Genomic DNA, 15,568 nt, shown 5'->3' on the forward strand with positions numbered 1-15,568 from the left:
GAGTGTTTATTGTATGCCGGTGTTACTGATATTATGGTCTAGGGAAGAATGCTGGTCTCTAAGCCATTGGCTACCATCCCTAGAGAGTTTCCAGAGTACAAATGCTATACCATCCTGGAACACTGGAAAATTATAATGGTTAGTTCCCCACATCAGATGGCTTGGGAAATAACATTAATTATCTTGGCCAGGTCTACAAAACAAGGGACGGTTCATCCGCACAAGAGGCCAGGTCTTATAGGCAAAAAAGAAAAGAAAAAGATGCCACATGCACTAGTTCTTCAAACACACCCTTTTCCTTTCTTACAACTCCAGATTTTACCTATGTGACTATGAAGGATTATAGGGCAATCAGTACAGCACTTATCCAGTGAAGATTTATGATGCTCCTATGTGTTATGTCCTCAAATTTTATTGTGTGTGATTGTTTTATAGAAGCCTTTATTGCTTGGATTTTCCATGTGCCTTTTCTGGGATAAATCTGAAGCCATGGGTGTGTGGGAAAGTGTGGTGCTTTAGATGTTGCCGGGCTACAATAGCCAGCATGCCTCACCAATTATCATGTTGATAGGGCTGCTGTGCATTGCAATCCAAAAGCATCTGAAGAATTACAATTACCCATACCTGTTAGCAGCAAGTTCACATCCAGTTGAATTAATTTATAACACAGTTTTTTTCCTTCCCTGTTGCAGGAATGATATCTATATGTGAAAAAGATATATTGAAACTTGTCAGGGAGTGGAACACCAAACCTATACGGAATGGATTAAAATACATGAGGTTTTTTAATGTGGAAAATTATTTTTTAAAAAAAGTGTTTAAAGCTATGCATGATGCATAGCTTGGGATAAGATAATTATAGCATGGTGGTTTGGATGATGGACCAGGACCCTGGGAATGCATCATTATGAAGAATGCATCATTATGAAGCTGATTTTAAACATGAATTTTAAACTCTTATTTTGTGTTTAATCTCTGTTCTGTGATTTTAATATGCATTTTATAGAAATACATTTTAAGATGTATATTTATAGAATTTTACAGTGTTTATGTGTTTTAATTATGCTGTAACCCACCTTGAACCATGAGGGGAAGTAGGTAAGAAATAATAATAATAATAATAATTCATAGAAGCCACTGGTTTACTTTGTCATACTTTCAGCCTCAGAGAAAGGCAGATGTAAACCTCTTCTGAATAAATTTAGTCCAATCCCTTCTTTCTGCTGTGTAGCAAAAGCACAATCAAAGCACCCCCGACAGATGGCCACCCTGCTTCTGAATAATAATAATAATAATAATAATAAATATGTTCCTAGTTTGCAATTGTTATTTCCTGTTTAATTGTGTAGTCCTTACTTTGAAAGTAGTCGTTGTGCTCCAGAAACTTTGTTTTTGTACTCACAAACTATGTTAAATTGGTGGAGACGCTACAAGATATTCAATCATTGAGAAACTAGAGCAAAATGTTCTATAGCAGGGTGTCCCTCCTGCAAAGACAAAGTTTGATCTACTATTGATCTACTCACATTTGCATGTTTTCGAACTGCGAGGTTGGCAGAAGCTGGGGCTAACAACGGGAGCTCACCCCGCTCCCCAGATTTGAACCGTCGACCTTTCGATCAGCAAGTTCGGCTGCTCAGCGGTTTAACCTACTGCGCCATAAATCCTCCTGTCAGGAGGATTTTGGAATACTGACATATTCCTGACAAGTTGAATTAATGCAGTTGGATATCACTTTTAACTGTCATGACTCAATGTTACAGGACAATGGGATTTGTAGTTTGGGGAGGCCCAGCACTCTTTGCCAGAAAAGGCTAAAGACCTTGTGGAACTACAGGTCCTGAGCAATGACAGTTAAAGTGGTGTCAATCTGCATTCATCCTACTGCCTCCTTTCCTGTTTCTGCTCAGAGTGAGTCTCTGTTGCCAAGGCCTCCCTTGGAGCCCCGCCCTCTTCCCATCATGCCTTGCGTTTCCCCAAAGATGGCGGCCTCGATGCAGGCTTTAGCGAGGAAGCTCTCAATGCGCGTTTATTTGCAGGTAAATGGGGCTTAGACTTAATCTGAAGGGAAGGAGAGGAGAAGTCTATTTGTTTTGCTATTACCAGTGAATGTTTCCGTGTTTATTTCGTGCTTATAATTGGAAGGAATGGCTCGTTCTCCCTTCTGTAGCTAAAGGAGCCTAGGGGCCCTTCCACACAGCCATAAAACCCAGAATATCAAGTTAGGAAATATCTGCTTTGAACTGGAATATATGGCAGCGTGGACTCAGATATCTCAGTTCAAAGCAGATATTGTGGGATTTTCTGCCTTGATATTCTGGGTTAGATGGCTGTGTGGAGGGGTCCTGCGAAAAGGAGAAGCTACACTGTGAAAAGCTGGAGAGCTAAAGGGTGTCTTATGAGGGACTGGACCTTTATTACATGCCTATTTAACCTAGACTCTCAAGCCCCTTCCACACAGCTCTGTAATGTCCACATTGAACTGGATTACATGACAGTATGGACTCAGATAATCCAGTTCAAAGCAGTTATTGTGGGTTATCAGCCTTGATATTCTGGGTTATATGGCTGTGTGGAAGGGCAGCTGCAGGGATTGCTAGATGCCAGGTAAATGCATTTTCCAGTTGCTTGAGAATTACTATGAGAAATAGGCCCAGCTAATACTACTATACCCCATATCAGGCATGTGCAAACTTTGGTCCTCCAAGTGTTTTAGATTTCAGCTCTCACAATTCCTAACAGCCGGTAGGTTCTTAGGAATTGTGGGAGTTGAAGTCCAAAATACTTGAAGGACCTATGCCCTATATTGTACCGTGACATAAACTCTTTATTGAATTGATATTAATGTTGAAATCCAGTAACTGAAAGCAAATAAAGACAAACTTAGTGTTTTATTCCCGCTAGCAGTTGATTTTATTTTTATTAAAAGTATTATGTCTTTGACATTTTTTTCCCGCTTGCTTGAGAGTTCTGGTTAGCTGGGAGTAAATAAGGCTTACCTTCTTCAAATGACACAAACATTTGTGTGTGAGTGCATTGTGAAGTTTATTTTGAATGGGAAAGAGGTCTATCGCAAGGAGTGTACAAATATTATTAATGTGTGCTTTAATAGTGAGTGTATCTGTACTGCAGAATTTCAATATTTATTCATTTATTATTGTATGTACATATCACTTGTAAGCTGCCCTTCTCACTCCAAAGGGGACTCAGGGCAGCTTACAAGTGACATGTACATACAATATATTATATTATTAGCAAAGCACAATATAAGCATTATATATTACTATATTGTACTATACCACTATATTGCAATATTATTAGTATTACATGTATTACATAATATACAAGTATAATAGTGTATTATTATATTGTACTAGCTGTGCCCGGCCACGCGTTGCAGTGGCGAAGTATGGTGGTATGGGAAATAAAGTATTGAGGAATTGGTGATAGTCAAGGTAAAGGGTAAAGGTGTGGAGTCCAGATAATCCAGTTAAAGCAGATAATATAAGATTATAAATGGGTTATATAGCTGTGTGGAAGGGCCTTGAGTCTACACTGCCATCTAATCCAGTTAAAATCTGATAATCTGTATTTTATAGGCAGTGTGGAAGAGGCCTAAGTGAGGCCTAACTCTGCCTGTCCCCTGGGTGAGTGGTTGCTAGGAGACCAAGTGGGCAGAGCTTAGCCTTCTAACTGGCAGCAATTGGATAAAAGCAATTATTCCTTTCCCTCTAATTAGGACTTTATTTTTCTTTTCTTTTTGTTGTATCAACCTAGAGGCGTGGATGATGGGTTGTGTTGTCAATTTTCGAGGTTGTGGGGTGTTTAGTTTTGTTGTTTTGGCGGTCGCCAGGATTCCATCACTCTTTTATATATATAGATTACATTATAATATCAATATTATATTTATATATAATATATTATTTTATTAGTATAGCATAATATTAGTATTTTATATTATATTGTTATATTGACATAGGAGACATGGTGGAATGATGTCTTCCTTGCCCCCCTTCTTTATGCAGTTTGACTACACTTTAACTGCCATAACTCAATGCAGTGGAATTCTGAGAGTTGTAGTTTCATAAGGTCTTTTGCCTTCTCTGCCAAAGAGGGCTTGTGCCTCACTCCAGATGTTAGGATTCTACAACATTGAGTCACAGCAGTTAAAGTGCTTCCAAACTGGATTAATTCTACAGTGTAGATGTGCTCTGCAAGCCCATGAAATTAATAGGGTTTTCTTAGGTGAGGAATACTCAGATGGTTTTGCCAGTTCCTTCCTCTTCTGTTGGTAAAATCATTGATGGAAATGTAAAGAGAAGGATTTTAGCAGCACCACTTTCCTTTTTTTGGCAATAAAACAGACTAAGATGGGGTTGTATGTTTTCCGGACTGTATGGCCATGTTCCAGAAGTATTCTCTCCTGACGTTTTGCCCACATCCATGGCAGGCATCCTCAGAGGATTGGGTAGTTTGGTGAAAGGTTGTATATGCTTGCATGTGTGTTAGAAATGCTAACACTTATGAATGAAGCCATATAACTGTGCAGGTAGTCCCTAAGTCACAAACATCTGACTTACAAATGACTCATAGTTAAGAATGGGGGTAAGAGTACAGGAAGTGAAAAAAATCTACCTCTCGAAAGAGTTCATCACTCCTGAAATGTCACACCTTATCATGGGGAAAAGGAGTCTCCAGTGAAGCTTTGTCACCAATTTTGTTTCCACAACAAGCCAAATTTTCCAAAATCCAATTATCACAGGAACAGAAAGTGAGATGAAATATTCTGAACAGGGACACAGACAGCAAAAAAAACTATGGGAGTGTTCAGCCTTCTCTGTGCTATCCAAATCGTGTATGTATGTGTGTGTATATCACACACACATCTGTAGTTAGACTTAAAAAATATACCTGTTCTGACTTTCAAACATATTCAATTTAAGAACAAAACTTGGGGACTGCCAGTATTGTAAATAGGTAGAGCTATTTCTCTGGTGCATTTGTGTACATCTTTAAAGATTGACATGTAGTGAATATCTACATAAAAGTAGAGCTTACTGATCTACTAAGCGTATTTGGTTGCAGTGGAAATCTCTTGGCTAGGGAAGCATTTAAATAGTGCGCCACCGAAAATGTGACTAATTGTTTTATTAGACTGCTATTCTTATTACTCTACAGGGCACCGAGTGTTTGTTGAATCCTGCCCGCTTGACTCCATCTTCTCTTGTGATCCCAGTGAGAACAAAAAGACGGCATTTTATTCCCCCTTCGGTCAATACAAAGTATTCCACACCAGAAGACCAGAAGAGGCATGCCAGGGCAGCTGGGGTGGTGGTCCCTCATGAACCAATGAGTCGACCTATAAATATTTCCTGCACAGGTGGGTGGTTGTGACCATTTATCTGAGCAGAAAGAGGTAAGATAGGTTTGACTGCATGGAGTACAGCCACGTGACTCTTGAAGGCGGACACAAAATGGATATTGACTTAGTATTATTATATGCTCTTACGATGCTGTTGAATTGTCCTTAGTGTAGAATTGTTATTCTTTTAGCAGATAGCCGTGTTTTAAATCATCAACAATAATTATAGCTTTTGCAGGCAAGTATGACTTTTCCCTGAGTGAGAGTTGGTTTGTAATCTACAGTGTAGGCTGTATAGAAACTTCTTTTTTTTCACAGCATTAACTATGCAATTTCTTGACTTATTTTATAGTGCTTTTCTATATTTAATAAACTTCCAGAGTTAATTTTGCCTCATTTATTACTTTTCACAATATTTGATGATTGTAACATCCAAGTGTTGACATCAGTGCCTGAAAACTATCACCATTCCCCTTAATGGTGAGCTCAGGATATTTAAGCACGTAATAATATATGGGACAACTAAAAAATAAGAATGAGCAAAGGTACAAGACACTGTAAATTATAATTAAAATGTTTATTTTTAAACATGCATGGTCCTCACAAGGATGCTTGTGATGACCATGCAGTTAATCTGCAGCTTGAACCTGGACTTCATACATCCTAGTTAACTGGAGCATTTTAATGTCCCCTTGAGACACATTTCTTAGCAAAGCATTGCTGAACTACTCTCCTCATTCCCTGCACCATCACTGACATAGCTATTCATTTGAAATCCCAATCTCCTTCTTCAATCTAATTTAGATTTTTAGGTTTCAGTGCAGGCACTGTGAAACATGGCTCAGCAGAGAAATGAGAAATGACGTGTTTGTTATTGTTCAAGGATTTTTGAAATTAATCTTACTTTGGGGTTTTGTTTGTATTTTTAGTTGTACAATAACCTTTTGCTATATCTGATTGTTTTCTGTTTTGGTTGCACAGCTGGCATCTTTGAGTCTTATGTTCCTCCAGAAGGGGATGCGCGCATCTCGTCTTTGTCAAAAGAAGGGCTCAAGCAAAGGGCACAGCAGGTCAAGCAGACGGCAGCTTCACAGCTGGCGTAAGTACCACTCTCTTTGTGGAAGTCGTTCAGCCCATGGTCCATCTGGCTATTCCATGACACTGTGTTTTTTCCCTTCAGGCATCTGTTGTTTGTGTCACTTGACTCCAACGCATGTATGCAGATCATAAAGACTTCTCAGTTCCCAAAAGCTTAAAACAGTTATAGTCAATATATAGTACAACCCCTGTATCTATAGGGGAATGTGTTACTGACTTTGTGTAATCAAGTGAAACGATGGATAATGTTGAACCCTATTGAAATAAAGGACTTCTTGTTCAAGAGTCATGCTGGAGGAACAAGAAAATGCCTCAAGAAGACATATTTTGTCAGACATGGATAAATGAAACTTTGGATACTGGTTCTGTGGATTGTAATGTACATTATTTCAGAAATGCACATTGTCTGGTTCTCTCTTGGTACTTTACCCCTTGGTGTATTGGAATGTGTTCTGATATGAATGTCTAAAGAATATGAACACTAAGGGAGAAGCCTGATTCTGTAGGCATATTGCTGTTCCATAAACAAGAGAGTTTTAATCTTTTTTTCATCCACAGGGTGTTCTTTGGAATAATGAGATTTCCCTTACCTATATTCTAAAGTGGTACAGATCTAGTGTTACAGTATACATTTTCTAAATGTATTGATTGGCTCATACAAATGTACAAGTGCCTGAATACCTTGAATAACCATAGATTTGCTGTGAGTGGAAGAGGAGAAAAGCTTATACAGTACTAAGAAAGCTCCATCTCTTACAACACTGAAGCTGTCCTGCTAAACTGTGATATGCTATTGCTGAACATGGAGATTCGGTTCTTACATATCACAGTTAAGTTCTTGATAAGCCATTTCGTTTTGGAGAATCTAAACTTCTAAGAAGCCCTTTGAAACTAGAGGTGATCACTATATTTTGTCAACAAATTGAGTGAGTCAGAAGCAAACAATTGGTAGTCCTTCATTTTGGCTGCAATTTTGTTACCTACAGTTCATTATGGGGATAGTACAGCATTTTTGAATTGTTTCACCTCTAGTAGACAAGTGATTGGTGAAAATAGGCCTACTAAGGGCCCTTCCACAAAGTCATATAACCCAGAATATCAAGGCATAAAATCCCACAATATCTGTTTTGAATTGGGTTATCTGAGTCCACACTGCCATATATTCCAGTTCAAAGCAGAAAATGTGAGATTTTATTCAACTGTGTGGAAGGGGCCTTAGTAGGCCTCCTATATCTAGGGGGCAGGGTTCTAGTGTTGGGATTTCATTAAGAAAAATAATCAAAATGAGAAATTGGTTGGAGGAGGTTTTTTTCTGGGAACTTCTTTCTATACATGCATCAGGACAAAGTGAGCTAAATATCAAAGTTAAGCATATATCACTGTACTGTTATATGCATAATGTTCAGTTCAGTATCTCAAGACAAATAGTGCCGTGTGCCATTTCCCTTGCTCTTTTTGTATCCTAACTGTTTTCACTCCCTCAGATTTGTCTTGTTTTTATCTTGGCAGAATACGAAAGATTAAAGATTATGATCCTGATTTCAGCACCAAAACTTTTGCAGAAAAGGCCCAGGATATATTTATTGAAGCTCACAATAATTTGACAAAGTAAGTTCCTACAGAATATTTTAGTGGGTTTTGACTGTTGCTCCCCCTGCTGACTCACATGCCTGTTATGCAGCAGTAAACCACCTTATTAGATCTAAGGGGCTGGGGATATAAAGTAAGCAGGTTCTGTTTCATTAGACTTATATAAAATATATTACTGAGCTCTTAATTATATACAAGATGTTAAGATGTGACACTTCCACACATTAGCCTGGCACTGATCTGTGTGCTTGTTCCATTTAAGGACATTTTCTAGTGCTTTTTAACCATATGTACAAGTAAGTTAAAACCAGCTCAAGGCTATACTATACTTAACAGGCTTTTTATTTATTTGAAAGAGATCAGAAAGATCAGGAGTCCAAAATTCTATTAACTGCGGTGACTGTGCTCTTGTTTCTCACTTTCATCTTTGCAGAGAATTCAATAAGACATATGTAGAACCATTCCTCCCCATACCCTGGTGTTCACAGACTACTCAGGAACATGTGAATTTCTTTCCTGTTGTTTTTTATACAACCAGGAGGGGAGATCAGACAGGCAGATATTTCCTCTTTTGTGATGGCTCAGTCTGGACTAAAGGATTTGTATCTCTCCAGATGTTGTATGACTACAGTGTTCACCTTCATGACTACTGTTGTGCCAGACTAGTTAATTAAATTCCTCCTGAGAGACCCAGTGTTGATCAGACTAGTTCACAGATACTAATTCTGGTTATCTCACTTTAAAGAGCTACAAAGAAATAATGTGATCCTGAATATATATTGTTATGTTGTTTAAAAATGGAAGGGAGGCATAACGTAGTTTCTTAAGATTACTATAGTTTATAGAGGCTTTGTGATCACATCTGTTTATCTGAGTGCCAATGTAATTTTGGTTTTGTTTTAATGTTTTTTTCAGCAACCAGTAGAATGCCATTTCTTTCAACAATGAACAATATATTGATAGAATTGATATGCATAGCCATCTTAGACAATTATTATTATTTCAATCTTTTACAGCTTTAACAAGGAGAAGATGCATGCTTTAGTGACTGAATACTGTTTCCCGGTAAATATCTATGATGAAATCATAAAATATTTTGCTAGAAAGTCTAAAATTACCCCAAATTGGGGAAAGAAATGTTGATAGTCCCAGCATTCCCTCACATGCTTGGCATATGCATAACCTCTTCTCTGCAATGCCATTTCAGGTTATAGTGGGTTGGGCACCAGATGGTGGGATGCATCACCTCTCTTCGAAGTGCCCGTCACACCTTAGTTCAATCACTACACAGATCTATGGACTTTGTCACATCTTTTTTTCATCTAGCCAGGGCACGGAAGACAGAGCTGGGTTGATACAGGCTTACATTTTTCTACTGAAGTTTCCTTTGCATCGTGGAAAGTAGTGAACTTTCCAATGTGGGCTTCAGATATAGCCCTGGTCTTATAAGTGTGTGGAAGACACCTTTCCTGGTGTCTTACAGGGATGTATTGCATGCATGGAAACAGGGATAGCAACCTTCTCCTGTGTCCAGAATTCATATGAATTGTAGAAATCCTGTGTTTTGGAAGATACTGAAACACTTGACAAATATTTTAAAAGGCAAGAGAAAGATGCAATGAAGAGCAGGGTATATAATGCCAGCTGCCAATTCACATTATCCAGGTAATGAGGAGGAGCAAAACATGTTGCAAGTACATTCACAAGCCTTGCTGATGGCAAACTAGCCCTGGTTCAAATTAATCAATCTGCAGTTTCATTTGATATCAGAAGATCTCATCAGTTGATCTTAACACTCCATGGCTTCTGCAATGGGCTGTTGGTTAAGTTGATTTTGTATCTCTCTCCCCCCCCCCCCCCAATACACCACTATATTGCTTTGTTTTATTTCCTTACACCCTGTACTGAGCTATGTTGGTAACTCTTTGCTCTGGGGGTCTGAAATTAGAGGATTTCCAATGCATATAGTTAATGTCAAAGGGCTAAAATCATTGAGTCGTCCTTAATGCAAAACATTGTCCCATTATTAGGATATGGTACGAGGAAATAGATACAAGACTATCCGGTGGAGTTTTTTGGAGTCCCTAGAGCCTCCTCGAGTGGTTCAAGTGCGATGCCCCACTATGGTGAGCAAAGACAACCTGTATGGACAAGTCACAGTTCGAATGCACAGCCGGCAGGTATGTGTACAGTGCCTCCTCACCCTGGATAGGATGTGTTCTGCCTACAACTGTGTAACACCATAAAATTTGCTTTATTATTTTTCTTGGCAGACTCTTGCCATCTATGACCGGTTTGGGAGACTGATGTATGGTGGGGAGCAGATACCAAAGGATGTTTTGGAATATCTTGTTTTTGAGAGGCATCTGGTCAACCCGTATGGCCAGTGGAGGCTACATGGAAAGATTGTTCCAGCTTGGGCTCCTCCTAAAGAACACATCATCAAGGTACTGAGCTGAAGCATGCTGTTTAGCATGTTGTTCGACCCTGCTGTTTGTAAAAGAATCCTTGCGTACATGTATGCAAACAGTCTGCCCCATCAAAGCAATGTAATATTGCTGGCATTTTTTCTTTTTCTATTTAAATTTATTTCCTGATTAAATTCTATGCTTTCTTGATTCCATCTTGAGTTGAAAGTGAGTGACCTTCCCAATATCTTCCTATGGGAACCAAGCTTGGAAAATTTATTTGAGATTAAAGCTCCCAGATTTTCCTATTTCAACATGGTTAATAGCCAGGCTGTCTTTGAGGTTCTGAGAGTTTTAATTCATAAAATATTTTTCCAACTTCTTTGGCAATATAGAGATTTGAAGTGTGTTTTTTTACCCTGCGCCTAATTGCAATGTCATCAACTGCATCTAACTGGGTCCCAATACTCTTAGACTTATCAAAGCCAATTTGCATCACAATCTAGCATCACTGAGAAGTGGAAGTTGAGATGGAGATATACAGATGATAGAGTTGCATTTTGCAGGCAGAAACTGGCATAGGCCTGTGCTGCAGTTTTGAGAAGGATTATGTAAGTTGAGAAGGAGAAAATGCTTTTTGCTTCAGGAATTGGGCTGTACAGTTACAGATTTAGCTTGGAACATTGTGGTCATCCATAATAACCATGCATGCCTCTGCTTTCTGCATTATAAATGGAATGACTACTGTTAAATGTTGATCAGACACATGGTGAAACAGTATTGCATGAGTTGCCACTTGTCATTACTGACAAGGACTTTGTGGAAGAAAGAAATGCCCTGCTGAATGCAGCCTCAGCAGCTATCTTTCAACACTTCTTTCTCTTTGCTCACTCATCCATCCAAGATTTGCAGAGTAGACCGTTCTTATCACTGTTTTTCTTCTCCCATCCTGAGTATATCTTTCTGGAATTGGAGGGTAAAGCATCCATTCTCTTTTCCTTAGGCCTCAAGCAGAAGAAAAACTTAGCAGAATCAGGTTTGGGAGGAAACAGTACTTTCCTCCCATGAAACCTAATGGACATTTAGCAAGCATCAGAATGGAAATGATGTAATCAACTAATTTTTGGCTTTCTTGTTGTTTTTCCCCTGTGCTTTGCAGACGGTTATGATCCCAGGACCGAAACTAGACCCATCACAAGAATATGAAGAATTCATCAGTGCATCAGCCCCTCAGGCATAATGCCCAAAAAGTGGGCCACAAGGGACAAATCTTGATATTGTGACTATGAGAGCTGCTGTTGAATTGAAAACTGCCAGCCTAAGAAGTCCTTCTGCTTCCATTACTTTGTTGCAGACTTTTTAATACTCGTATATGGGTTTTTCCACATTCAAGTTTGTTTATGAGGATTTTTTTTTAAAAAGCTCCAAACTGCCTGAACTTATATGGACTATTTAACAGACTACAGACCACCAACATGCTGTATCTTCTAAACTTAGGAGGTTTTCCTTATAAGCTCAGTAGCTGCTGGTTAAAAAGCTCTTATGCAAGACTCAAAAGCATAATTCAATTTTTCAAAAGAGAAGAATAAAAGTCTTATCCCTCAAGACTGTTTGTGAGGTACATCTACGCATATAGACAATTCTGTTCCCATTACCAGTGAGGTTGTAGTTGCTGATAGGGTTAATTTAATGGTAATGAGATTTCTGCACATGTTCAGAGATATCAATTCTTTTCCATTCCATAAGGTTGAGTCTGATCGTGAAAATGAAATGTACATACTGCATCTCCCACAATCTCTCACCCTATGTTGGCTCAGACTGATGGAAACTGTCGTTCATATATAGCTGGAGGATCATAGTTGCCCATGCCTTTCTAACACATAGGCCCTTCCTGGGCATTTGGCTTCTAGTGCAGTACAAGTGGAATAGTTACCCAAAATCTTGTTATGAAATCCTTCCATGTAGAGAATGTCATAATTTTCTGTCAGGCAAAAAATGATGCATTGCCAATGGCTGCTCAGTCCCATCCCACGATTGTAGCCAGAAATTCCTTTTGGATAGTTTCTAGATTGGTGCTACATGTGAGCCAAATGTTGGAGGGAAAAATAAACCCACAGAAATTGTGCAAACAGCTTGCAGTGTTTTACATTGAGTTCATTCTCATATCAATAGTCATTGGTTGGGCAAAGGATTATGCACCATGTTTCAGGTGCTGCCCCTAATAATCTGGTTTGCTAATCTCTCTAAGTCATTAATTATATGAGGGAAGGGGAATGTGTATTCCTTTATATGTTGTTGGGCTGCGGCTTCCCTCAATACTAAACTGCAGTAAGGAATTACTATAGCTTCAATCCAATATCAGAGGGGGGAGGTTGTTGCCTACTTACTTAAGGCCTCTATATTTGGAAGAATATTCTTGCAGCCATCAGACTAACCAGATGAGATTCCTGTGGAATCTCTTGTGGGCAAAAGGTGACTGTCTTTACTTTGAAATGTGTCTGTGCTACATACTCACTGTGTCTTTGCTCTTTGCTTTACTGTGCCTTAGTTCTTCGCTGTGCCTTAGCTCTTTGCGTCACTGGTCCTTCATTGGGTAAAAATGTTAAAAACCATACAGGAGAAGAAAAGTGATGATGTTGTTGGTATTGTCTAAAAGCCAAATTGATACCATCAAGCTGTAAACTCACCACACTTCCTATTGGACAGTCCAAACAGGATTCAAATACCATACTGTGCTTTGCACTGGTCATTGTCATAATACCTTTGGAGGATCATACCACATCAATCATAAAGTAACCAAATGAGTCTTTTCTGTGATGTCCAGTGTCTGGTGGATCCCATGAAATAATATAATTGTCAAAAGAGGAGTCTCACTAAGGATACTGCTGAATTCTTCCATAAAGAGTGAGTGAGTTTGTAAGGTAGATTGAATTAATTGAATGGAATTAATGGCATAGTCCAGTTTAGATGTACAACTACTTGAAATGTAAAATATGAATATAACAAGAATATTTGCCACCATAAACAGGTTTGAACATCGATAGCAGTTGAGAATTTTGAATATTGAATATATCATGATGCCAGGAACCACTTTTTAAGTTGCATTTGTCCCATAAAGTTTGTGAAACAGGCCTGTACCGAAACACATAGCAATTATAGCCAGTGCATCATTGGAAAAAGGCAGGATTAGAAAGGACATTGGCAATAATCTAGGCCAGAACTTTCCAAACGTTTCATATTGGTGACACACTTTTTAAACATATCAATTCACAACATAGTAATTCAGTTTTACAAGCAAACTGCCGGTTAAACCAACCCTATATACATAAGTTGTCATAATGAATTGTATGGGGGGCACAACATATCTCATGGAAACCCTTTATTTATACTTTATGATTTATTGCTTATTTCACATAGATTCAGAGGTTTCCCATAGGTTGTGTGATACACTTACATACTGCAACTGACACTAACGTATCATGACACATAGTTTGAAAAGCTCTGGTCTAGACTGTTTCTATTTTGACTTACTTTGAAAACCTCTGGTGTGAAATTGAATAATGTGCAAACAACGTCTTAAGTATATTTACATGGTAATATCAATTTGTCTTAGACATCCAAGTAAATATATTTAGAATTGGGCTAAGTGCATTGATTTAGTTTGAAGGTTGTGTTAAGTGAATGTAAAGTGGTATCAGATCATTCATTGCAAAACAAAACCGTATCCCTGCTATACAACCAAAGAATCTGTTGCACTCGTCCTGTCAATATATAGATAAGTCTTTTATTTATGTATTTACATTTATTACTGAATAAACTGACCTTGTTTTATATTCAGCACTGAGACAAACAGCTGACTTCACTACATGAGCAGTACTTCCTAAAGGTGCAGTAGATAGGTCACACGAGGAGGTAGGCTCCAGAATGCAAATATTTGGACCCAAGCTTTATTATAAAGTAGAAGATTTTCCCCCTGTTCTCAGCTTCTCTTTGTAGAGTGTATGGGAGCAAAGGAGAATACAGATACCCAATGGAATATTTTATGAGAGATAAAATACTCTTAATGTTCTTATTCCAAAATGTTGAGAAAACTATTGATTCAGCTTATTTTTTTTAGGTGTACAATCGTTTCTGAACCCTCTGTTCCTCATTAGGTGGCTTGTGGGCTTCATCCTACTATGGGAGCTTGAATGTGCCTTTCAGGAATACCAAGGATATTATCTAAGAATAAATGGCGATTTGGTTTATTCACCTTAAAAGTGTGTTTTCGCTGGTATTGCAGTATCTTAGCTAGGGAGCAGATTTATGCAACCAGAACATAGAAAGTAACCTTATATCAAAGTAGATCAATGTGGTGCATGGCAGAGGCAGGGAAGCCCAACTCTGGGAGCAAGGTGAATGGGTTCCTTCAGATGGCTGTATCCCCTTCACTGTTTGGTAGTTTCCCAATATGTGTACAGCCCTCCCCCCCCCCCCCTTATTAAGGCTTAATTACTGACAGTACCATTTAAGATTATATCTGCAGTTACAATTGGTCCCACCCTTTCATCTAATGCCCATCATTAGTATGCAACTCCACAAGCTTCTCCAATTGAATTCAGCATTGGATGCCCATTCTTGTTTTAAAGCAGGGTGGGAATGATGATGTACTGTAAGTCAAATTTGGTATTACAATGTTTTTACCACCTATTTATTTCTGTGGTTTTAGGAAATGCACAAACTAGAGCACACATGTACTAGGGTACAACTACACTGTAGAATTAATGTTGTTTGACATCACTTTTAACTGCCATAGCTCAGTACTGTGGAATCCTGGGTGCTGTAGGGTGGTGAGACACCAGAAGTATTTAGCAAAGGAGACTAAAAACCTTTTAAAGCTATAACTCCCATGATGCCATAGCAGGCATGGGTAAATTTCGGTCCTCCAGTTGTGTTTGACAGCCGTCAGGCTGTTAGGAATTGTGGGAGTTGAAGTACAAAACACCTGGAGGGCCAAAGTTTGTCCATGCCTTAGTCATAGCATTGAGTCATGGCACTTCAAGTTGAGGTTCATTAATTCTACAGTGTAGATACATCCTCAACATTAACTCTTTAATCAAAGCACTAAACA

The 15,568-nt window shown here is 38.6% G+C and overlaps 1 protein-coding gene across 1 annotated transcript; it reads left to right on the forward strand.

Moving 5' to 3' along the window:
- The first annotated feature begins 1,931 nt into the window (after nucleotides 1-1,931).
- On the forward strand, nucleotides 1,932-14,295 carry mrpl45 (mitochondrial ribosomal protein L45). Its single transcript, XM_003222483.3, has 8 exons — nucleotides 1,932-2,039; nucleotides 5,179-5,380; nucleotides 6,344-6,461; nucleotides 7,970-8,068; nucleotides 9,067-9,115; nucleotides 10,081-10,230; nucleotides 10,324-10,497; nucleotides 11,618-14,295. The coding sequence occupies exons 1-8, from the start codon at nucleotides 1,962-1,964 to the stop codon at nucleotides 11,696-11,698; spliced, it is 951 nt and encodes a 316-aa protein (XP_003222531.2). The 5' UTR covers nucleotides 1,932-1,961; the 3' UTR covers nucleotides 11,699-14,295.
- The last annotated feature ends 1,273 nt before the right edge of the window (nucleotides 14,296-15,568 follow it).

This window comes from Anolis carolinensis, chromosome 6 (assembly GCF_035594765.1).
Source record: "Anolis carolinensis isolate JA03-04 chromosome 6, rAnoCar3.1.pri, whole genome shotgun sequence".
Lineage (NCBI taxonomy): Eukaryota > Metazoa > Chordata > Lepidosauria > Squamata > Dactyloidae > Anolis > Anolis carolinensis.